This window comes from Cervus elaphus, chromosome X (genome assembly GCF_910594005.1).
Source record: "Cervus elaphus chromosome X, mCerEla1.1, whole genome shotgun sequence".
NCBI classification, from domain to species: Eukaryota; Metazoa; Chordata; class Mammalia; order Artiodactyla; family Cervidae; genus Cervus; species Cervus elaphus.
Genome location: NC_057848.1, coordinates 163,076,230 through 163,101,716, shown reverse-complemented (window position 1 = coordinate 163,101,716; position 25,487 = coordinate 163,076,230). Strand labels below are relative to the sequence as shown.

Genomic DNA, 25,487 nt, shown 5'->3' with positions numbered 1-25,487 from the left:
CCCCCTCCGGCTCCTCTTTAGCTCCGCTCCTCCCAGGTGTCCGCCAGTCGCGCTTTCCCGCTCTCGCCGCAGGTTGCCGAGTGACCGCCGCTTCAGCCGCCTAGCGCCGCTCGGAACTCCGCGCCCGACCATGCCCAACATCGTGCTCTTCAGCGGCAGCTCGCACCAGGACCTGTCCCAGCGCGTGGCCGACCGGCTGGGCCTGGAGCTGGGCAAGGTGATCACCAAGAAGTTCAGCAACCAGGAGACCAGGTGGGGGCCGGGCCGGGGAGGGCGCTTGGCGCGCGGCTGCGCCGCCCGGCTGGGGCCGGCGTCTGCCTAGGACCCCTTCTGCGGCCGCCCGCTCCCCCTTCCGGGGCGGGCCGGCCACGACGCGGCCTCCGCGCCACCGCCGCGGCGTCCGTGAGAAACCGAGGAGAGCGGCCCCAGCCCGGAAGAGCGACCCCCCGGGCGGCCCGCGGGGCTAGGTGGGTGCAGCCGGCTGGAGCCGAATCGAGTGCGGGGCACGCGGGCAGGGACATGGCCCGGGGCGTGCTCGCCCCGGGGTCCGCGTTCCTGCCGGCCGCAAGGCTCCCAAACCCAGGGCGCGCTAGGAAACGTCCCGCCCACGTCCCCAGTCCGGGCGGCGCGCTGGGTTCGCCCGGGGCTGTGGAAAAGGCAGCTGCGCTGCGCTCCCGGAGGTTTCTTCCGAGGGCTGTGAGGGTCCCAATGTTGAAAGCTCCCCAGGTGACAGTCCTGAGTTGCTCGGGTGCCGGCTCCTGAGTTATCCAGCAGGTGTGGTCCTACAAAGGGTTTAAAGAGCCTGAGAACTTCAGGGCTCACGTGCTGGGATCCCTTGGCTAACTTTTCTGCCTCAGAGATGATGGACTTTTTTTTTTTCCTTCTCCAGCTTCTTCATCGTCCTGGGACACTGCTGTGTCCAGCAGCAAGGCCATGGCTTGAGTGTAACTGCTGCCCCTCATGTCTCAGGTCCGAAAGAAGCGGTGACCTCCGTTCAGTGAGGTCAGGCTGGTGGCCCCCTCGGAAGCCCGGCCAGGGGCTCCTTTCTTTCCACTTACCTGCGTCCACGCAGCTCTTAACTCATTTCAAGTTGGCCCCATTCCTTCCCCCTCCCCCCTTAAATATCTACCACTGTACTCAGTTACTGATCTTTTTTTTAAAAGTTACTGATCATTTTGATATCTTTGGCAAAGACCCAGTTCAGCCAACATTTCCAACAAGCAGGGCTGGAACAAGTGTTGGTGAGCTGCAAAAAAAAAAAAACAACAAAAAACCAAAACCCCAAAAACTCCATCCATACGTCCTACCATTTCAGAGATGAACTTGAAATCCTAAACCTAAATGTAAAACCTAGAACTGGAAATTTCTAGGAGAAAACATGGGAGAAAAATCTTGATGAGCTTGGCATAGGCAAAGATTGCTTAGCTACAGAGGAGTGGTTGTTATGACAGAGAGAGATGGTGGTGTTTGCTATTGAGTCAGCTTTTTAGGCTGATAATATAAGTGAAGACACATTTGTGAATGAGTAGCAGGTAGTATTAATGCGCAAGTCTTTCAGCTAAAGAATTCCACTTTACAGAGTTCCATACAGAAGTGTCCTAGGATGGCCAGGGCTCTGGCGAAGGATAGTATATTTAGGTTTGAATATGACAATATTTAGCAGTCCTGTTCAAATTACAGTAGCTTTCAGAAGAAAGGGATAACAGTTTGTGTTCCAGAGGTGGTGTCAAATAGGTCAAGAAGAAATTATTGTTTCTGAGTATTTTATAATTACCAGGTAATTAGAAATCGGTGTCAGAAACCACTCACCATGAAGTCTGGGAATTGCTGTATACTTATATTTTATGTTTTTAATATCTAGACTATCAGAGGTTAACTTCCTAACTTCCCTCTTTCCCATGAACTGTCTAGGCCTAGAGGTTGAGTTTTTACAAATAGGCCTCCCTGTACCAGATACTGTGCTGGTAATCTGGTTTTTACTGTGTGGTCCTAAAGATGAAAAGCAGAGGGCAAAAGGAAGAGAAAAAAGCTTCAGTTTAGGTCCAGGGGCCCCTTCCTAAATCTCTCCCTGAGCCAGGACCATAAATCTGGTTTGGCGTCTGCTAGTCCTCAACTCCTCCTATTACCCATTTGAAAAACACTGTCTAATTGGACACAGAGCCTCATGATTTTATCTTCTCATCTCTAAATCATTTAAGCTCCACAGGGAGATGTCAGTTCCAGCTTTCCAGTTGACCATTGAAAGGCTGTGATGACGTCCTAGAACAGCATGGAGGATGGCATCTGTAACCCTTTCTGCTGGTCAGTTAACCTGCCCAGAGTGGCTACCTGGATTGTAAGACCCAAAGTCCTGGTTATCTGTTGTGTACGATCGTTATTTCTTTGACTCTCACACTGACTTGAGCAGGGCTCAGCAAGGAAGGCTTCTTTCTGCCCCACGTGTTGGCATCTGGGGCTGGAGAATCCACTTCTGAGCTGGCTGGCTTGCATGGCTGGTGAGTTGGCAGTAGCTTTGGCCTGGGAGCTTGGCTGGGAACCTCTGTACCTCTCCCCACAGGCCTGCTGGAGCTTCCTTATTAGAGCGTGGAAACTGGCGTCCAAGCACAAGGACTTCAAAACACAGGAAGTCAGAGCTCCCAGTCTGAAGGCCTGGACCCCAAAGTCAGGGAATCGTCACTTCTGTCACATTGTGTTGTCAAGTGCAGAGTCCTCCCAGATCCAGGGGGAGGGGCCGTAGATTGCCCTTCTTGGTGGAAAAAATGTTAGTCTGTGGCTGTCTTTTAATTACCACACCCATTCGTTGTTGGCTCAGATAAACTCATCAGCCTTATTTCAGGATCAGTGAAGAGCAGTGGATGCTGCCTTCTGCCCACAGTTTTTGAAAGACCTAGAATAAAGATCAGTCGTGACCATCTATATGAGTGGAATCAGGAATAGCTTTGGGAAAAAGTTGCCATGGTGATCATATGTAGTTTCTGTCTTCCCCATGGGGATTGAGGTTGTTCCTTAGAAAAAATAGGGCAAAGAAGTTTATCCCCCTGAAATTTGGGGCTAAACGATCATAACATCAGGAGTTATTGGCACATTTTTTTCTGTAAGTGGCCAGATAACATTTTAGGCTTCATGGGCCCATAGCGGCTCTGTTGCTGTTGCATCTTACAGTTCTGTGGGTTAGAAATCCATCGTGGGTCAGTGTTCCTTGTGGAGGCTCTAGGGCAGGATCCATCCGTTGCTTTCACAGCTCTTAGAGGCTGCCTGCTTTCCTTGGCTCTTGGCCCATTCTTCCATCTTCAGGACCAGCCACATAGCACATCTCTGACCCTGCTTCGGCCCTCAGATCTCTTTCTCTGACCTCTCTTCCTCTGCCATCTTTAAGGGCCCTTGTGATCACATTGGGCCAACTAGAATGGTCCAGGCTAATCTCTCTTGTCTTCAGGTGACCTGACTAGTAGGCTTAATTCCATCTGCCACTTTGCTTCTCCTTTGCCCTGTAAATGAACATATTTGAAGGTTCTGGGGATTAGGACATTGATGTCTTTGGGAGGCCGTCATTCTGCCCACCACACTCTTCTCTGCTCACGGGCTGTAGATTGTCCACCTCTGAGCTATAATACTGGGATTTCTTGATCAACTTCACCTCACATTTGATGTGATGTTCACAAAGGAATTACATTTAGCTCCTTAGTACTTGAGCTCGAGAGGAGTACATCGACCTCTGTCACATGCTCATCCTGAGGCTGGCATTGTACTTTTTCCATCCATGGCAGAGCAGAGTATGTGGGAGGCTGGCCCACTGTGATCAAAACTGTTGGCAGATCAAGTCAAATTGAAAAATGGCATTTTTATCTTCTAATTATTCTACTTGAAGTTAGATAGAAGCTTCCGTTGGTTCAGATAGACTACTATATGGTATTCCAAATACCATTTATATTTCCATTTTCTTTAGAAATAATCAGCTCTTTGAATAAAACAATACTATTGGGTATAATTGGCTTCTGATCACAAGAGAAAGGGCACAGCTAATTGTATATGTATGCCAGTGTTGTATTGACTCATTCTCTTGTTGAACCCCCAAAATCCTACACTTGAAACTTCCTGGCAGGCAGTTTTCAAAGAGTTAAGCTCCTGTTTGCTTTTTTCAAGATGCTACCAGAGGATGTTGATCAGCAAAACTAGCAAGTGCACCAAGAAAGGGTACAGAAAGTGGGAAATCGAGGGCAGGAGACGGGGGGAAGGGAATTCCTAGGAGACAGCTGTCACAGGCAGGAAGAGAACCCGGGTCAGCCAGCTTGGGGGCGAGCCTCGAGCAGGCCGTGGAATAGAGATCACACTCAAGGCCTTTGACACTGACATTGTGGGATTTAGTTTGTTAGCCCAGTATTGAGGCTGCCATTTGTATTGGAAAACTTAGTAGATGAAGAGGTAGGATCATTTCCTCCAAGGTGAACAACCCACCCCCGCCGCCAAATTGTGTACAGAAAGGCAACGTGAACTTGGTTTTCAGTTTACTGTATGGCTTAGCTCTGAATGGCACCGACACAGTTAAAATGTAGCTCTCAGATTTGGTTGGCAGATACTGATCTCTGTTGGGAGGATGGTGACATGAGATGGGAGGGCTGCGCTTGATGCAGGGGATGGGATGAGGAGGAGACAGGTCAGTCCTCATGGTCCAGAGTGAGAAGTCAACCCATGATGCCTAAAATGAAAAATCCAGATGAAGCAATCCAAGCATTAGTGAGGGACTTTGAAGATAAATATGTCAAAACCACATCAAGAGATGAAATTGGCTGCCTTTGGGCTTATTTTATTTGCTACAGGCCTTACAGAATGGTTGGAATTTTTAAAGCAATGTATATGTGTAACAGTAAAAAACTAGAATACAGTATTGAGCCAAAAAGGGTTAATGTAATGTAACAGGCCAGAGACAGTTTCTAAAGAGCATATTAGAGTCACTCGTATATGAAAAAGGTCCCATTATAGGACGACCTTTGGCTGGCTTCTGGGAACTTAGTTTATGCAAGGTTTCCCCCATTGCCCATGTGGAAAGGGTCCCAGTGAAAACCACGTGCTTAACACTGAGTCCCTGGCCCCCAAGAAAACCCAAGGCAGTGGAGTCTCCGATGAGCATCCCGGGGCGACAGGGCTTCCCTTATGTATGTGTTGTCACAACTGGTCGCTGGGGGAATTCACATGTCCTCTGTGACTGCACTCGGGTGAGAAGTGTTGGAAGCTTGTGCCTAATCTGCTCGGACCTTGCCCATATGCCTCTTCCCCTTCGCTGATTTTGCTCTGTCTCCTCTCAGTGGAAGATGTCCTACCCGCAAGGACCACCGCCTGCTGAGTACTCGCTAGTCGCAGCCCTTAGAAGTAGGCACAGGGAGGCTTAGCTATTAACAGCGGCACCTTCCTTTCCCTAGCGTGGAGATTGGCGAAAGTGTGAGAGGGGAAGATGTGTACATCATCCAGAGTGGCTGCGGCGAGATCAACGACAACCTGATGGAACTACTCATCATGATCAACGCCTGCAAGATCGCATCATCCTCCAGGGTGACTGCTGTGATCCCGTGCTTCCCCTACGCCCGGCAAGACAAGAAGGACAAGGTATGGGTGCGGGGCTGCTGCTGGAGGAACCTGCTCTGGCTTGATGGCTGCATTTATTTTCTCACTTCATACCTCCAACTCCCTGGGAAATGTTGGCTTTCTACTGTTGTGATGGAGTAAACATGCTTTCTTGCCTTTATCCAAGGTTTATCTTTGAATCAGCCGTCATGTTTGTAAATATAGCAACAGGTAAAGAGTATTTTTGCGGGTCTGAAAATACACTTACTATAGTCCTTGTGATGAAACTGGTATGTGTCTTTGTGGTGGGGAGTAGAACTAAATACATAAACACACACACACTCTCTGGTGAGTGTAAAACGCTGGTGGAAGTCCCAGGCAGACCCCTGGATTGTATCCATGTCAGAATCCAGGTTGTGATTTCTTCCCTTAGGGCTGCAAAATGTTACCATGAAATACTAGGATAAGGACGCACCATCTCAGCCTTATTTCTTACAGCTGTGTGTGTCTACAGTTCTCTCAGGATACTAAGTTACATTTATCCCAGTAACCCTTTTTAACCCTCTAACAGGAATGAAGTTAGTATTGTTGAATTATCCTTTTTGCAACACTGGCATTGTAGGAAGCCCTGTGAGGTTGTAGAAGAAACCAAAGAAGATACAGTCTCTGCCCTCAAGAAAAATCAGGGAAGGTGGAGGGGAACTTGCAAAGGGGTCATATTACTCTGCTAGGGCTGCCGGAACAAATGACCATAAACTGGAAGGCTTAGAATGATGGAAATGTACACCCTCATCATCCTAGAGGCCAGATGTCCGAGGTCAAGGTGCCGGCAGACTGCACTCCCTCTGAAGACTCCAGGGGGACCCTTCTTCGCCTCTTCTGTTTCTGCGGGCTCATGGCATTCCTTGGCATCTGGTAGCATCATTGCCATCTCTACTCGTCTCTGTGTGTGCTTTCCTCTTTTGTAAAAGGTTAGTCATTGGATTTAGGGAGCCCCTTAATCCAGAATGATCTCATCTTGATCACCGTCTTAACATCCACAAAGACTTGATTTCCAAATGGGGTCACAGTCTGAGGTTCTGGGTGAACGGGAGTTTTGGGGTTAGCATTCAGCCCTCTATGGGAGCAACACTTAAGCTGTTGCCCTCCTTGGGTTTTGTGAATAGATGGTCAGTTCCAAGTGAATCCTTTTAGTTCGCCAGCCACACTGTTGTCCTGTGATGGGATAACTAGTTATGAGAGAAACTTTCTCCAGTATACCTCCATTTGTTTCCAGCATTGCTTTTTTGAAACAATGCAAATTTCTCAACAGTACATAAGATTTCCCTCATGTGAAAGAAGTCTGTTTATAAATATGGATTCCTGTAGCAAGGTCCCCTTAAATTTTAATGTCAACTCCTTCAGGTGTGGTTTCCAGACTCGGCTGAACACAGCTTAGTCAGTGAATTGCCCACGAAAAATTTGATATCCAGAACTCCATTCTGCACTTGAAATGTGACTCAGCATGTATGTTAGAAAGGGTCAGCATGGTCTGACCCTGTGAAGGTCTGCATGGTCTCTGTGGTAACTACCAAGCTCTAGTTGTATGACAGAGACAGGACATAAATGAATGGGCATGGCTGTATGTCTATAAAACATTTCTTTTTTTTTCCATTTATTTTTATTAGTTGGAGGCTAATTACTTTACAGTATTGTAGTGGTTTTTGTCATACATTGACATGAATCAGCCCTGGATTTACATGTGTTCCCCATCCCGATCCCCCCTCCCACCTCCCTCTCCATCCCATCCCTCTGGGTCTTCCCAGTGCAACATTTCTTTATGGACATTGAATAGCAGGTAATTGCCATTGCCATGAAATATTGGAGTGTGTGTAGTATGTGGGGAGGTGTGTGTGTGTGTATGTGTGTGTGTCCTTCACTTTGTGACTTGGCTTTAGCTGATGTGTAGGTCCCGTCTGCTCCTGTGAGGCATATGACCTCCCACGTATCCTTTGTCAAGCTGCTTTTATTCCAGACTTGATTTGCAAGTTTTATGTGCATTTTTAGCTGCTAAATTTAAATTGGTATCTTTTGTTCCATCAGTGTAATCTGTTGTTCTAGCTCTTCCTCCCATTTGTGCGTTTCCATGGGATTATTCAGCATCTTCATTCTTGTCTATGTCCTAGAGAAGCTAATATTCTGCTACCATCTCTCTTCTACATAACAGGAGGTTTAGTAAATTCTGTATTCTGTCATTTGTCATCAGATTTTCCTTTTATTTCTAGTAGCCTTTGCACTTGGCACTAAGATATTTGATACATTACTGCTTTTTCAGTAAATTACTCCTTTTATTATTACTTCGCCATCTCCCACTGGGTTAACAGTTTGGAACCCTAGCTGGTTTTTGTTTTTTTTTTTACCCTAGCTTTCTTTTTAACTGACACAAATACTGAGACTCCTGCATTTTTTGTTTGCAAGTATCTGATTGGAAGTTACCTCTTGTTCCAAGATTGTATTTTCAAACTTTGTTTCTTCCATTTGATCATCATGAAGTCTCTGTTGTAGAGACACCCGCAGGGTCTGTGTGGCTGATCTCTTGCTCCCACAGGGGATGTGAGGTCGCTCCTGGCCTCTGGCCTCCATTTGCCATCATGCTGGCAAAGAGCCCTCCAGAGCCCCCAGTGGACTTAACTATCCCCTAAATCTGCTTTGTCCAACTACCTCTTGATCCAGCTTCTATTGTTGGACATTTAGATAGGTTTTCTTGTGGAGGCCATTTTGAACCCCAGTTTCTTTCCTTTCTTTCACTGTTACTTAGTCACTTTGCTGGCAGTACATTTCTTGGAAGCAGTACGGTGGGTACTTTTCTTTTTTACCTCAATCAAACAATCCCACAACTTTCTGAACTTAAGCACTGGTAGAAGAGCCAAGGTGATCACTGTCAGCAACACAGAAGCAAGGCCATGAAAGCAGTTGAGAGTTGGCACCAGCAGCAGCAGAAGGAACACGGAATTCAGAAATGGCATGCTGTATTGTTGGAGAAAAACTGATAGCAAAAAAGGAATCACAGAGGGCTGTTTTTCAAAATTTTCAAAGTTATGATCTGCTTTCAATGATCACATTGTTTCTTTTGATTTCTTAACTTGGAAAATTGAGGACAGTTGTGCTGACACAAATTTCTATAATCTTGTCCATTTTTAAAGCTTGTGAAGTTTACACGTTTTATCAGAGCGGCAGATAATATGCTGAATGAAATCTGGACTCTCTGGAGAGTCTTTGTCCAGACTGGTCTGGCTCACAAAATATTTGACCTTTACCATTTCTCATTAGGGGAGTCAACTGTTTTATTTGCAATTGCTGTACCTTGACTACCTTTGTTGAAATGCCATACTAATTTTTTCTCTTTCTTGGCCATAAAGTCAGTTAAAACTTGTGAATCATTTTTCTTGCAAGATGCAGTTGGGTGTTAAGGCAAATCATGAAAGATGGCCCGAAAATTAACTTCTCAAACAGTTTGAAGGAGAGCAGAAAGTATGGGTTTAGAAATTGCTCCTGTGCCCCAGCTCTCAGAAGTAAGAATGGCTTGACGCCGTGGAGAGACAGAGGAATCTTTTTGCAGGTTATCAACTTAGAGGAATCTTTTTGCAGGTTATCAACTTAGAGGGAGTTGATCAGCATAGTGAATCGCATTCCCAGCGGTAGATTTGTTCTTTTAATTACCCTGGAATTTTGTTAGACTAAATAACTCTCCCAGTCAGTGAGGTGAATGACTAAGCCTTGGAAACTCGGTGTTCTACAGATCCTGTTATTAAATATTTATTGAAGAACTGTCATATGCAAGGTACAGAGCTGGGGTTGCAGGTGATGCAGGAATCTCCAAAATGAATCCTTTGCACTTGAGGGACACACAGTCTAGTTGTGAACTATGCATTCTACGTAAACTATCTTCTGATGTCCATCTTTAAGCAGGTGGCTTACGGTGGTCCCACGTGGTGGGGGCCAAATGCTGTGTCCCTTTATAACGGATAGATCATTCCTCTCTGGAATTCTCCAAGTGCCTTAAAGTTTGGAGATTGGAACCAGAGATCTGGAGGATCAGACATACAGGGTCTGCAGAGATGGGGGCAGATTAAGGGTAAGGTGGGAGTGTGGGTGTAGATAGCAAGGCTTACAGTATTCTCCAGAAGAGGGAGAGAGGGGGCCCAGAGCCCACTCTGGGGAGGAGTCCTCCTTGAGGCTGAGGGTGCAGGGCAGACCATTTCTAAGTAGCTAGAGCCACACTGGCGGGAGGGCTCTTTATCTCAAGGGCGATGTGGAACAGAGCAGGGGAGTTACATGATGAAAAAACCTGAGTTAGTTGAGCAGGTTGAATGATTCACAAAAAATTAGAAAACTATTTCCCCATCATCTCACTTTCTGGAAACATTTACTGTTAACATTTGGGACGTTTCCTCTCATCCTTTGTGTGTGAAAAAAAAAAAAGTGTGTGTGTGGGGGGGTGTGAATTATCATAAAATATAATAGATTTCTTTTTTAGAAAAGAATGATACTAGAGAAAATAAAAATAATCGGTTCACATTGTGATTTAATTCATGTGTGTGTTTTTACAGGAATATACTGTGTGAGTGTCTGTGTATTTAACAGAGATCATTTATTACTATTTTGAATGAAATCTTTGTTTTCAGCTTTGAGATATAATTGAAACTTATATAACATAACATTGTAAGTTTGAATGAAATCTTCTTTTCAGCTTACATTTTTTTTGTTATATGTAGGAATGCTTGGTTTATAGCAAAGTGCTGAACTCTTTCCCTAGGCCTAATCATGCCTGTATAGTCCCTTGGATTGTTTTGACGTGGGCAGAGTTCATGTCCGTCACTTAGGGTGTGGAAGCTAAAGCTATGAAGAACTTAGGTACCTTCAAGAAGACACAATGTCACACTGCGGTCTGTTTCTCTAAATATCAGCTGATCCATCACCTTAAGCTGTTCTTTCTTCCTTCTGGTTTTTGTTGAATTCCTAACAGCCTTTGCTCCTAGCTGTAGTGCAGAAACAGCTTTAAGGACTGGCCTTTGGGGCTCTGCAGGATGTAGCCCTGCCTCCCTCAGGGACCCCCTCGCTCTGCATCCTGGACCACCAGCTAGCCACACGAGGCTCTGTCCATCCCTGGATCTGAGTGACCGCTCGGCCTCCATGACGGCACATGGGCTCTTTCTGCACCACTGGTCTCCCGCCTCTGCTGGCCTCGCCTTAAAAAGCACTTTCCTTAGAGGGGCCTCTGACAGCTAATGTCTTTTACTTCTTGTCCTTCATGCTGTTGTCTGTGTCTCTCTCTGTCTCCCTCTCACTTTCTATCTCGGTAGCTTTTATTCTACCTAGTTGTCACAATTGGAATTATATAAATTGTGATATGACATGTGGTTATCTTTAATTATTTGCTTCTTTGACATTTGTTTTCTGTACCCAGTGTCAGGCACACTGCCTCCCAAAAGTGAATAATTAGTATTTGGTGAATAAAACTAGGAGGAGTCTCTTTTGCTGTTATAACCTATGACTTTCTTTATTAGTTAATTTAAATTACTGAGTTCAAATTATTGAGGAATTAAGTTGTTAATGTTGCTTCTCTTCACACGTAATAAAGCATCTGTGATTCATCTTTCTCCTGTAGATCTCAGTGGGAGAAATCTGGATGTCGCCATCTCTCCCTTATTATAAAAGTTGTGCCTTTGTATTTTAGAGTCGTGCTCCGATTTCAGCAAAGCTTGTGGCCAATATGCTCTCGGTTGCTGGAGCGGATCACATCATCACCATGGACCTGCATGCCTCTCAGATCCAGGTTCCAGCATTTTCTTTGTTGTTCTTGGTTATAGTGAGGGCTTAATGCAAGTGGTTAAATTCTAGCTCTCTGTTAGGTTAGTTTTCAAAGGAGGTAACACTGCTTGTGTTTTTAAGTTTGTAAATGGCGACTCTCTGGGAGTTTCGTCTTTTTTTACCAAACTTAGATAATTTAACATTGATATCACCTGTCTCTACCACCACCTTGCCTCCACTCACTTTTGGAGGAACAGGAATGGCTTCTTGGTAGTAAACTCTGTAATTCTACCTCAACTTCTGCCAATAATTAGAATGGGAAAGTTGTTAAGTTTTTAAAATACTCTTCATAACTTAGTTCCTTCATCTATAAAACAGGCCAAATTACAGTATGCCTGCCCTGCAGTACAGTTAACTGTGAATTATTTGGCTTACAATAAGATGCTTAAGAAATGGCAAATCTCTCCCCCACTGATCTACAAAGCCAGTCTCCTATTCTTAGAATAGAGGTGATCATAAGGTAATAGACCATGTCCCCAAAGATACCAGCTGAACCGAAATCTGCTTCTGAAACATATCTGTCTTTTGATTTAATTCCATTCGAATTAAGAAAAGGGAGTCTGTACAGACATAGAAAAGTAACTTACAGTTACCAAAGGGAAAATGGGGGAAGGATAAAATATAAAATAGATATACAACAAGAACCCACTGTATAGCACAGGGAACTATATTCAGCGTCTTGTAGTAACATATAACAGAAGAGAATCTTAAAAAGAACATATATATGTATGTCTGAATCACTTTGCTGTATACCTGAAACTAACACAACATTGTCAATCAACTATACTTCAGTTACAAAAACATTTTTTAAAAAAGAAATACAATGTATACTTAAATTGAAAAAAAAATTTTTTTAAAGAAGTAAAAGGGGAATCTGTTGAAAAGGCTTCTTTTGAATAAAAAATTCCGATTTTATCTCACGGCAGAGCAGATCTTTTTTAGAAAGCCCTGTTGTAACACGACGCCCGCTTCTCCCCCAGGGCTTCTTTGACATCCCCGTGGACAACTTGTACGCTGAGCCTGCGGTCCTGCAGTGGATTCGGGAGAACATCACCGACTGGAAAAATTGTATCATTGTTTCACCTGACGCCGGGGGCGCCAAAAGGTATTGCACAGGCTCAGGTGGCACAAGACATGTTTCTGGGTTTGCTAGCTGCTTTGTCCTTGTTGTGTGTGTTAGGTAAGGAAGCATGTCTTTGATGATTTACCAGTGTATTTTGCAGATGACCAAGTAAGTAGTCACAGGCTTCACCTCCAGAGCAGAGAGCTGTCATCTTTAACGTTTCATCACTCACGAAAGAAAAAAAATACACATAGACATTTATTTTCAGCAAAGAATGTCCTGAGTTTTTTTTTAAAACTTTTATTTCTGATGATAGAAGCCATGAGCATAATTGGAAAATAAGGCTTTCACTTCACAACACAACTGACCAAGCTTGGCCTTCTTACTACAAACACTTAGCAGTGGAAGCCAAAATAGAAGAGTTTTAAAATCCCTGTCTGCAGAGCAGCCCGAGAGAAAGGGAGATGAGTGAGTGAGTGAAAGTTGCTCTGTTGTGTCTGACTCTTTGCGACCCCATGGACTATACAGTCCATGGAATTCTTCAGTCTGAACACTGGAGTGGGTAGCCTTTCCCTTCTCCAGGGAATCTTCTTAACCCAGGGATTGAACCCAGGTCTCCCGCATTGCAGGAGGATTCTTTACCAGCTGAGCCACAGGGGAAGCTCAAGAATACTGGAGTGGGTAGTCTATCCCTTCTCCAGCAGATCTTCCCAACCCAGGAATCGAACTGGGGTCTCCTGCATTGCAGGCAGATTCTTTACCAACTGAGCTACCAGGGAAGGGGAGATACTTGTGGCCAAGAAATAAAAAAGGCTGAGAGCTGCGCTCAGGGTGACCTGGGTGATGGGTCGGATCCAGGAAGAGATGGGTGGCTCGGCAGAGGCTGGTACCCACAGGGGAGCCTCCGGAGAGAAGGCAGAGGGCAGGGAGACAGGCGCCACCTGCGAGAGTGCCAGCCCAGGGTCTCTGCCACGGCTGGATGTGTGGTGGGATATGCACTCGCACCCTGGTGTGGGGGTCCCAGGGATGGGAAAATGGACCCCAGGCCTCAGAATGGCAGAGGGAGAGTTCCACAAGCCCAGCTGTTCAGGAAATACTCCCCGCCGAAGACCACCTCGTGCGATGAAGACCTGATGATCCAATTAGGAAAGCGAGAGGGTGCAACCCGCGGAGAGCCCGTGCTTGCAGATGACTGGGCGGCGGGCAGCCCGCCTCGTGGGGTCACAGAGCAGTTGCTAGGCTGGAAAAGGAGGATGCTGGCCAGAAACTGGCTTGGCACTAAAAGCAACAGAGCGTAGGCACGCTGAACGGCCTCAGTAAGGGTCCTGAGCCGTCAGTGGAGACAGTTGAGGATCAGGGTGAAGGTGGTGGAATGCCGATTCGATAGAGTGCTGTCCTGCGTGCCGAGACTCCGGACTCGGTCCTGTCTTTTCCCATCCCAGCCCCCTCCTTGTTTTTTTTTTGGATGAGGTGATGTCTCCCACTTCCTTCTCGAGAGGCCTCTATTCTTTCCAAAATCATTCCAAAGTCTTTCCAGTAGCATTTGGAAATGCTGTTGAAACATGTATCTCCCTTTTGATTTCACACAGATGATAATACGCTGCACATACTTCTTTGTGTTTTTTAAAAGCGTGTTCCACCAGAGCAAGAGTTCCACAGCTGTGAGGAGCTCGGCTTTGGCACCCCACTCCAGTACTCTCGCCTGGAAAATCCCATGGACAGAGGAGCCTGGTAGGCTACAGTCCATGGGGTCACAAAGAGTCGGACATGACTGAGCGACTTTACTTAGTTCATGTGCCCTTGGTGCTGCTGGTGGTGTTCTCAGGCACCTTCCTGCAACACGACACTCTCTTTCACGTTGCCTATACATGTGCAAGTAGTGGAAGTACAAGTGTTCCTAGAACTACTGTCACCAAGTCCAAGAGCATGAGCTATTTCGGTTTTGACCCTGTCAAAATTGGGTCTTTCAAAGAAGATAAAAGGCAGATAAAGCTGCTATGTATAAAATAGACAAGCGAGAGCCTACTGTATAGCACAGGGAAGTATATGCAGTATCTTATAATGAACCATAATAGAAAAGAACCTGGGAAAGTATATATATACACGTATGTATAACTGAATCACTTGGCTGTACACCAGAAACTAACACACCATTGTAAATCAAGTATACTTCAGTTAAAAAGGAAGAGACCAGTTGACATTCCTGACTATGTGTGCCAGTGATTTGGTACATAGGCTCATTCGCTCAGCACTTGATCTGACCTGTTTTACTTTACAGATCAGCTGAGTGGTCCAGGGCATGTCTTCCTGTTAATTCCAGTTGCTGTGCATAAGGTCGAGTGCTCTTTCCAGCACGTTTATTTTTTGTTCGTACCTTTTGCTTGTTCTATCAGCTGGAGGCCTCTTCCTCTGGTTTGTTAGAAGTTCTATGCAGGCAGGAAGTGACATCTTTGCTTCTCTGTGTAGCAAATAATTCCCCAAGTTTTTCACTTCTTGTATTTTTCTTCTCTGCAAGACTCTTAAAACATTCTTATGTAGTCATATTTATCTCTTTTTCACATTATGGCTTCTGGGTTTATGAAGGATTCACCCTTAACATTTTTCCTCTCCTCTAATTTGACAGATTTTAAGGGTTGCTTTTTTCCTTTTTAATATTTTGATTTTTCTTCCATCTGAAATTTGTTTTGGAATAAACAGTGAATGAAGAATCCAAGTTCCCTTGTCCCTAGCTATCTAGATTGTCCCCAAACTGTTAAGTAATCAATTCTTGTCCCTTTGACTTGAAATACCATCTTTTATTATATGCCAAGTTCCCTCATCTACTTGCTAACCCCTGCTAAAAAAAAATAAAAATAACAGAATCAGCCAGCTAGATGAAACAGCCAACAGCAAGATGTTGTTTTTGTTCAGAGCCCCTTCAAATCAGTTCCACTCAGACTACCCTACTGCTCCCTCTCTGCTGGGAAAAGCAAACTTTTTAAGGGTGTGCATTTCAGAATTTTTGTCACCTCTGTTTCTTTTCCCTTAAATTTTTGCTACACATCTCTCATATCCTGGAGTAAGCTGTTCCCCAACCAACAAAATAGCCTCACAAGTAACACATGATACATGCAGTTCACATTATCTGTGGCTTCTTTGCTTGATATAATAAGTTGTTTTTCACACACACACACACACAAATAGGTGTCTGAGAAATGGGGACTTGCTGTAGAAAAAACTTTGAGGCTTAATTTGTTGAGTTAAAACTTAATATCACCACAAGAGGTCACTCGTGGGTAGTCTTTGAAGCTGAGAAAAAGTACACCTTAAGAAGGAAGCACGCCACTGTTGAGATGGTCAATATTCACATAAAACTGGTTTGGGAATTTGGTGCAACTATTTCAGATTTGACTTTTTTTTCCTTTTTCTTTTGGAAAGACTGTAATGGTGTATTCTGAAGAAATAGAAATCAAACTGTGTATTTTTGTTGTTGTTGTTCTAGCTTTTTCCACCCGAGATTTCTGTATGATACCGTCTCAACAGTCGTCTGTTAGAAATAGGCAGTCAGTCACAGTTGTACACCTAGAAGAGAAGCGTTGGAACCTGTGGAGAAATAGGGATATTGTTGCAACCCTGGGAGCTTTTTGCAGGAATAGTTTGCCTGATTTGCTGCTTCTGACGTTACCATTGGGTACCTGAAGTGGCTGGGGCGCCCCACTTATGTTCCATGGCTTCCTCTATCCCCCTCACCCCCACCCCACCCACCAAACTGCATAGCTCAGCTTCCTTCCCACTCAGGCCGCTGCGCCCCCTGCTGGTGTGTTTATTCGCAGGCTCAGGAGAGCCCATCACCTGGCAGACATGTGAACACAGGTGATGCCAACTTCACCCCACATGGCAGTGCATCCCTGTGTGAGGCTGTGGACCTGGGCCCTGCCGTACCGAGGTCTTCCTGATCCTTATGTAGAAACAAAATTTTAATATATATGCTCATACATAAGATGTTCAAGAAGGCTTTTCCTGGCAAAATCTGTCTTACTAGCTTTCCTTAATTGGAGTTTAAAGGACGTATCTTTTATGAAATTGGCATACAGAGAGGAGTATATGTTTTAAGGCGATTATGGGGCAGAATTTTTGTCAGCATTCAAATTCTATTAGGTATACATACCTCTATGTAATATGTATAGCTTTTTCTACCACAGTTAAAAATGATACCAGTTGTTGAATGTTCTCAGAGACAAGCAGGGGTAACCCGTGGCACACAGTCCCCTTCCTGCTGCCCTCTTGGCCCCAGAAAGTGGGTTCTTCTTAATGATTTGGCCGGGCTCCACTTGGTCACCACCTGAGGAGGACACAGTGAATGCTACCAGGACTTAAGCATCCAGAGACTGTATCGTCTAGTCACTGCATACTAAATTGGGTTGTGTGTGAGTCTGTGTTTTGGTCATTCAAAAAAATTTTTTTCAACTGCATTGCATAAGAAGAGACTGTCATTTTAAGAAGTGAAACAGGATATTTCATGTTCCCTATGTCAGTGGAATTATTTTATGCTAAGTTTCATCATTGAAGTCTATTCTTCACAGGAAAAATGTAGAATGCCCCGGGCTCACCAGCAAGCCTAGCCTGCCAGCTTCTCCTTTAGCCAGTTCAGGCCTTTCAGGGCTGATGGCTTTGAGCATTTGCTGTAGATGGGCAGAGGCCTGGACTGTGATTACAATCTCAGAGGCCTCAAGTGCAGTCAAGCCCTTTGTCATAAGCCTGCATGTTCGCTAAACCGGACTTTGTCCCTCATCGCTGCTCCCCAAACTGAGCAGTGAGTAGTTTCTAAATAATTTACTTTCATTTGGGCCTCTTACTTTAAAAGATGCCCATAAACACCAACCTGCTGAGTGTCAAGAGTTTTAGACCGTGGTCAAGGCGCCCTGGCTTTCTTCCCCAGCTGCCCCCAGGCGCAAGGCCATGTCCTGGCATGTTCCTCCCTGTAGATTGCTTAACACATACCCCACACCAGGCCCAGCTTTTCAGGCAAGGCCTGATTCCTGCATTAACTTGAGTGGGGCTGGTTACAGTAGTCCTAAAATACAGCTGTGAAGAACACAGTTTTTCTTTGTTTTGTTTTGACAGTATTTGACACATCTGTCTATGGCTTTCTTTTTTTCTTATTTTGTAAACCGAGAGTTTTCTAATGTCATTTTGGGAATATGTTTTCAGACTTCAGCTGTAATTTTCCCTATATATCTTTTTAACTTTTAATTTTATGTTGGAGTATAGTTGGTTAACAGTGTTATGTTAGTTTCAGGCATACAGGAAAGTGATTCAGTTATTTATCTACACGTTTCTATTCTTTCTCAAATTCTCTTCCCGTTCAGTTTGTTGCATAATATTGAGCAGAGTTCCCTATGCTATACAGTAGATCTTTGTTGGTTATCCATTTTAAATATACTGGTGTTTACATGTCCACCCCAAACTTCCTAACTATCCCTTCTTCCCAGCCTTCCCCACCTTGCTCCCCCACCCCGCCCCCGCAATAACCAGACGTCTGTGTTCACTAAGTTTGTGTTTGTATATGTCTTTGAGCAGGGTCACGTCAATTGCGGACAGGTTGAATGTGGAATTTGCATTGATTCACAAGGAGAGGAAGAAGGCGAATGAAGTGGACCGGATGGTTCTGGTGGGCGACGTGAAGGACCGCGTGGCCATCCTCGTGGATGACATGGCCGACACCTGTGGCACCATCTGCCATGCTGCGGACAAGTATGAGGGTGCTTTCGGACCCTTCAGGAAAGCGTTAGGACATCTCATTAAGAAAGGAGAAACGTCAGCTGCTAAAAACCAGGATCAGTCCTCCTAATTATTACTGATTGCTTAGTAGTGGATTTTCAGGCCAAAGTCAATTTCTAGGCCCATTTGTTTTTGTCTTGGTAGGGAAAAAACCGTGGTCCTTTATGGCCTGGTGTTCCTTTTCAAGGTTTTACTTTCAGTGTATTTTTTCAAAAGTTCAGGGAAGATGCTTCTAAAACTGAGCACAGAAGGGAAAAGCCAGTCTTTGGGCCTCTTCAGGCCCTCCCTTCCTTGTGCTTGCTTTCTCTCCAGCTTTCTCAGCTGTGGGCTTCCAGGGACTTAGAGCTGGGCCATCCTGCATAGGAGCCAGTGCCCGCCTGTGTGCATCGCTGCGGAATGCATGGACTGAGGTGTGCTGGGAGGGTGCAGTGCCCCGCGGGTTTCAAAGACAGAGCAAAGCAGAGAGTGTCTAATAGCTCACCTTCTTGTATTGATTGTATGTCAGCATGTGCCGTTTTGGCCTTGCTCTTTTAAACCTGGGCAGGTTTGTTTCCTGGGAGACATTTGACAATGTCGGGAGACGTTTTTGGTTGTGACAACTGAGGGGAGGGGTGTTGCTGCTGGGTAGAGGCCAGGGACTTGTGCTGCACAACAAAGAATTGTCCGGGCCCAAAGCCAAGGGTGATGATCCCTGATGTAAGGAAGTACAAAGTGTTTGGTCAGCACATAGCTTAAAAGATCATGTCTTAGACTATTAATAAATGTGAGTGAGGTTGGTTTCATGTTTTCCTGTATGGAACACACTATTGCTTCTACATTCACACAAAGGGGAGAATGTTTCAAGAATATTTGTGTGCATTTAACTTTTTTGTCTTTTATTTTATAGACTACTCTCGGCTGGAGCCACCAAAGTGTATGCTATCCTTACCCATGGGATCTTCTCTGGGCCAGCTATTTCCAGAATAAATAATGCTGCCTTTGAGGCTGTTGTTGTGACAAACACTATTCCCCAAGAGGACAAGATGAAACACTGCTCCAAGATTCAGGTACTGGCTACACGGCTGGCAGAGCTCACCTCCCGAAAAATAGCATTGCATCTTGCATGTGTGACCCCTTGCTAAGGCAGATGTTGGCAGATGTTGTAGCTTCCTATAATGGGAAGATCTGATACATGTTAGATATCTGGGAAAAGCTGGGGTCCGCAGAGGTCAAAGTTATACATAGTAAGTGAATAAAGCCACGTAAAGACCATTAGGAAACAGACAGTGCTAAAGCTAAACAGAATTACCATATGATCCACCAAGTCCGCCTCTAGGGTTATTCCCCTGAATCTGAAAACGGGTGTTCAACAAAACCTTGTACACAAACATTCATAGCAGGCCCTAGTCACAATAGTCAAAAGGTGGAAATGACCAAGTGTCCACCGCCAGTTGAATGAATAACCAAAGTGTGGTCTCTTCACACAGTGAAATATTCCTTGGTCTTAAAAAGGAAGGAAATTCTGACACATGCAGTAACGTGGATGAATCTTGAAAATGGTATGCTAAATGAAAGAAGCCAGTCACAAAAGGACAAATGCTGTGTGATATTTAAACTAGATTCCACTTAACCTGAGGGCCCTAGAGTAGTCAGATGCATAGAAAGGGGAAGTCGAGTAGCAGTTGCCAGGAACGGCGTTAGGGGATTAGTGTTTAATGGGTGCAGGGTTTCTGTTTGAAATGATAAGGCTGTACCAAGGGTCTCCAAGCTTTACTCCTTCTATCCCTCCTGACTTGGGGGCCCCCAGAGAGGTGGCAATGATCGCTGTGCACCAGTTGGCCTGAAATAAGTTGAAGGGTTTGAATTCTTGTTTGGCCTCTGTAGCTTGGTGAACCTTGGCAAGTCCTTTCATTGCTGGAAGCCTCCGTTCCCATCATTAGAGCATGAAGATGGATCAGAGTGATCCGCCTGGTGATTTCTCGTCTTATCAGAGAGCAACGCAGTTCATTTGGCCCCAGGAGATTTCTTTGAAAACGGTCAAAATAGCTTTGCCTTAGATTTTCATGTCTGATTCTCAGTAGTTGAGAGTCAGTAAATTAAGGCCCACAGGCCCAATTCAGCCCACCATCTGCTTTTGTAAATAAAGTTTTATTGTAACACAGCTGCCTATGCATTTATGCATTGTCTGCTGCTGCTGCTGCTAAGTCGCTTCAGTCATGTCTGACTCTGTGCGACCCCATAGACAGCAGCCCACCAGGCTCCACCGTCCCTGGGATTCTCCAGGCAAGAACACTGGAGTGGGTTGCCATTTCCTTCTCCAATGCATGAAAGTGAAAAGTGAAAGTGAAGTCGCTCAGTCGTGTCTGACTCTTAGCGACCCCATGGACTGCAGCCTACCAGGCTCCTCCGTCCATGGGATTTTCCAGGCAAGAGAACTGGAGTGGGTTGCCATTGCTTTCTCCATTGTCTATGGCAGTTCTAATGCTGACCTTGGAGTTTGGTGATTACAGCTGTGTTGTTAGATGCTATAGTATCTGTGTTTTCAGAATCCAAGAGAGAAAAATCTTCTATGAAATGATTGAGTAAAAATAATTTAAAAACAACAAGTGCCCAAAGAAAAGGATGTCTCTGCTTAACAGCAGCCCTGAACAGCCTTTGAAGTATCTACACTGAAAAATCTCACTTCCAGGATCCCACCCAGGATTGTACTGTGAAGACAGGCACAAACTGTCCTCTCAGAAGAAGTGCATGTGGGGTGGGGGTTACTAGAAGCACATCTTATGTGCTGGAGAAAGCTTTTCTAGGCTTTCTGGCTTCTAAGTTTCTAATTAAACGTCACTGAGATGTCCCACTTTCCTCTCCACTTTTCTGTCTTTTCATTGGTGTTTAGGTTATTGACATTTCGATGATCTTGGCTGAGGCGATCCGAAGGACCCACAACGGTGAATCTGTGTCTTACCTGTTCAGCCACGTCCCACTGTAAAGATGTGAGGTGTGGAGCAAGCCTGGTCTGGCTTCTAACTTGCGTGCATTTGTCTGATTTTTTTAGCTTTGGGACTGAGCAGTTATGTTAATGCGAAAGCATCAGGTCTGTGTATACTCCAAGGCCACTGTTTCCCCCTCTTAAAGATCGTGACCATTTATTTTCACTTTAGTGGGGAGGGCAGTGGTTATTTGATCTTTTAAGTGAACAGTCTTAAAGGAGAAATGTTTTTGTTATCTTGACTTGTTCTGATAAGTGACCTTCCCCCCACCCCTTTGTTCTGTCAGTACTTTGAGGCCACAACTTTCAAGTTTATAATTTCATTGTGGAAGTTCATAGTTTAAGAATTTCGGGGCTACCAAAGGTCACTTCAGATTAAAACCTTTTTGTAAATATAAAATGATAATGTCTATGGACATTTGGGTGAAACCCTGTAGAGAATTAGTCTTTCACTTTTGAGTGAACCTTAGAGAATTAATAACACCCTGAATTTTGAATATTTGTTTTTAGTGATCAGGTTTCCAGGAAACCATTTTGGTCATTATGCTTAATTAGGATGAAATGCATCAATAACTGAAGATGGCCACTGGCACATTTATTTTTGGTAAACAATAGACACCTCAGAAGCAGTGTATTTTTTTATTGCCACTTCTGAAAAGCATGACTGTCACTTTCATGAAATACACTGTTCTAAAATTCCAGAAGTTTGTCCAGCAATAGATCTGATTGAGAAACTCTTTTGAGATGATCTCCAGGTTCACGGTCACATTCAAGCTCTGTCCACGCCAGATGCACCTCATGTCCTGCCATCTTGTCTTTTTAACGTCCTGTTTTTAGCTCTAGCTTTTACTCTGCCCTTTTCCCCAAGAGTTTCATGTTGTGGATCTCCACCGCAACAAAGACTTCTTCCCCAAGTCCTCTTAGCTTTACTAGTCCCATCTCTATTTTGCATTTTAACGTGATAAAAGGGTAAATTTTTTGTGGGTGCCTCCAAATACATGTTTAAACGTTATTTCCTTAGTGGTGACCTTGTGGTCTTTGGTCTTCTGTAATCACAAGTAGCAGACCTTCTAGGCAATAGATTATTATAGCTAAAGCTGTTACATAGGTGAGAAGGGCCTACCAAATAAAGGACAGACAGGTAAGCGTTAGTTGCTCCATGAAGTGAATGTTCAGTGGTGGCCCAAGGAGTGATGGTGGAGGGAAGCGAGCTTTATTCACAGGTGACCTTTGACGGCTCCTGAGTGAGGTGCCCCCTCCTCAGTGGCAGGCAGCAAGCAGCAACTCTGAATTGTACTAAGGGCACGGTGGTGGACAACCAGCTGAGTGCTTCCACCCACAAAAAAGCAAACGTGCCTACGTAGACAAAGCCCAGGAAAAAGAAAGAAAAGTCTCCTCCTCCTGCCGAATCTCAAAACTCAGAGGAAAGTCTCGGATCTAAATTCATTGGGTGGAAAAATGAGATCTCTTTAAATTATTAGCAAACCTGAATAGCAATCTTTAAGATTTCAAACTTCATCACAGCAGAGGTTAAATCAAAGTTTTAAAGGATTGTTTTAATCCTTGCAGAAACTAGCATTTTGCTGTACCTTAAAATGGCTTTTGAGAAAAAAATGATGGTGTAACCTGCTTAAAGTCAGCTATGCAATGCGATGGACTCTATCTAGACAGAGTTGATTTGAGATATATAAAGAGTCTATTTAGATGTATGTAATTATTCTTTTTGACAAATGAGTGATAATCTGTATTTCTTAAATTTCTGTGGAGTGAAAATGTAGTTATGAATGCACGCAGCTAGACATCTTGGCATCCCAGCATAGACATGTTAACAGTGACTAAAACCAGTTGATTTAAAGCAGTGATTTCCTCAAAGATTTAGTCCAACACATAGATCTAAGTGTGCTATAGAGCTGACATGTAATTTTAAAGTACATTTTCAAAAATGATGTTCAGATAAAAATATAAAAAAAGTGATATTGTCATTCTCTGAATTAAGAGCTGATTGTTTCCATGGTTATTTAGCTTCACTTTTGTATCTTAAAGTACTTCTGGTTCATCTGTCAACTAACTAGACTAGACTTAGCCCTACACAGTGGCATTTGATGGTCCAGTTCAAAGAAAGATGATGAAGACGGCCTTGAGAGCTGCTTAATTTGAGCATGTGCATCCCTTGCTGCTCATGCGGAAACATTTCAATGAAACCACCAAACATACTGCTGGTTCTGTCCAACTCTACTGAATGGCAATCGACTTGGTGTGCATCTAGCCAAAAAGGGGATCCAGAGAAATATGAATATACCAAAGTTGCTCCATTTTCAACTTAAATTACATCCATCAACTTCAAGAGATTTGTATGATAACTTTCCTGTGATAGAGATGATGTCAACTAGATTCAGGAACTAACATCATTTGCAGTGCTTGTATTGCTTTAGAATATAGGATTCGAAGATCTTCCAACACTGTACTAAAAGATTTCAATAAATTCATGCTCCTTCTTTCTTTCATACCTTGTATAATCATTATGGAGTAATGTTTTGATGGAGTGACTTTTTTTATGGGGTACCTTGAAGTGTTTGCTACAACATGGCTAGAGCCTAGCATATAAAATTATCAGAAAAGCAGAAGTTCATTGAAGTCAGCTCTTCTCCATTTTGAAGGTGTTTCTGAAGAACTGGTGAGCAGTTTCCTTACCCCAAAGCATAGTATCTGGGCCACTTAGGAATTCCAGATGTTTCCTATAAAATTGAAGACTGCACTGTGTTTTCACATCAGAGTAGTTGAGTTCATAGTTGGAACCGATCAAACCTAAATGTAGGCCCCTTAAAAGTTTTTCACATGCTTTGATTTCAGAAGCACCAGGAAGAGTTTTGTGCTCCCATAAAACAACTACCTGTTCTGTGATGCTTTAAGTTACTCTTACAGGGACAAAGTAAATTTCTGGTTATGGTTCTCCCAGGAAAGCTCAGCTTTAATGTGTGGATAATGCTGAGAGTGGCACCATTTTGTCTTAAATGGTGCCAGTGAAATATATTCCCAGTGAAATAAAAAGACCTAAAACTAAGCCTGCTGCAGAAGATCACAGTTTAAGACAGAACAGGATAGAATGTACTAGAAGGGAGGAAGAAAATTGAGAGATGGAAATATCAAAATCGCCAACTTGCCAGTTTCACCTCATTAATGCTGTCACACTTCTTCGGAAGTGTTTGATTTCATGTGGTAGGTCCTATCCAACCCACTGGCCGAGCTCCTGGGTGGGTGGGCTAAAAGTCAAAGGGGAAGATGTGATACTAAGGGGTTCAGAGGATCGAGTGAGGCTGGGAAACGGAGAAGGAACTTTGTGAAGGGACTGTTACCGATGGTACTTCATGGTGGGATTTTCCAGAACCCGTGGCTGTACTCCAGCGTGGACTGATGCGGGACAGCATAAGGTGTTTGGTGTATGGTTAAGTGAGGATAGCCAATGAAGATGGAGGTCGGGCCGAAACATACTATGTTATCCTTTGTGTGCACTGCACACAGAAGTTGGCAGAGTTGCTCCTTTTCACTGCAGATCTTCACTGTGTTGGTTTATCTCCTGCACCCCAGGAACAGCCTTCCATCTTGGCCCTTACCTTCCAGAGTCCAAGTTCTGGATTGGTTTGCCCTCCCGAGCGCTTGTTTTCTCTTCTTAAAGAGCGTGAGGCTCAGAAACACTCCACCACTTACTAGAGTTACAACAACAACAACAGAACCTTTGGGGGCTGGCTAATTACCCCTCTATGCCTCAGTTCCCTTGTATGTGAAACAAGATGATAATAACTCAGGAGGTGATGAAGATTAAATAAGATGATTCCTGTAAAGTGCTTAGAACTGATTGTTTTCTACATTAACCTCAATTTTTAGGACAGGCATCTTGTGTCTTCCCCCTGAAAGAATGTAAGGTATGAAGAAGCAAGATTTTCATTCACTTTGTAGATGCTAATCTGTGTGCCTGTGAGCTAGTCACAAACCAGCCGATCACCCAGGGGTACATTGTCCTGTCATGAGACCTTCTCCGCCAAGCGTGGCATCTCGTGATGACTAGTGGTTGCGTGTTGAAGATTTTTCACTGGGCTCTAAAATAACAGGAGTGGATGCCATGTAGTAATGGGAATAGCCAGTTGAGGCCAGTGACAGCCTCCTGATGCCACTCACTATCCCAACATGAAAAAAAAAAAGTGTTGCCCAATATAAACAGCAATTTTCACTGTTTTAACAGTCAAGTCCTGTAAGAAAATTTAGATGAACTCATTCTACAAGAGCGTTAAGAGCAAA

At 44.3% G+C, this 25,487-nt stretch overlaps 1 protein-coding gene across 1 annotated transcript; it reads left to right on the top strand.

The window, feature by feature from the left end:
- On the top strand, positions 1–23,698 carry PRPS2 (phosphoribosyl pyrophosphate synthetase 2). Its single transcript, XM_043896697.1, has 7 exons — positions 1–252; positions 5,418–5,601; positions 11,276–11,374; positions 12,390–12,514; positions 18,032–18,205; positions 19,119–19,278; positions 21,102–23,698. Exons 1-7 carry the CDS (start codon positions 131–133, stop codon positions 21,192–21,194), a joined length of 957 nt encoding a protein of 318 aa, XP_043752632.1. The 5' UTR covers positions 1–130; the 3' UTR covers positions 21,195–23,698.
- Positions 23,699–25,487: the final 1,789 nt, after the last annotated feature.

Excerpts from the sequence above, each read along its gene's own strand:
- PRPS2 (XM_043896697.1), top strand. The coding sequence starts at position 131 with ATGCCCAACATCGTGCTCTTCAGCGGCAGCTCGCACCAGGACCTGTCC. Across the intron at positions 5,602-11,275 it reads GGCAAGACAAGAAGGACAAG|AGTCGTGCTCCGATTTCAGC; the intron begins GTATGGGTGCGG and ends TTTGTATTTTAG. Across the intron at positions 19,279-21,101 it reads AACACTGCTCCAAGATTCAG|GTTATTGACATTTCGATGAT; the intron begins GTACTGGCTACA and ends ATTGGTGTTTAG.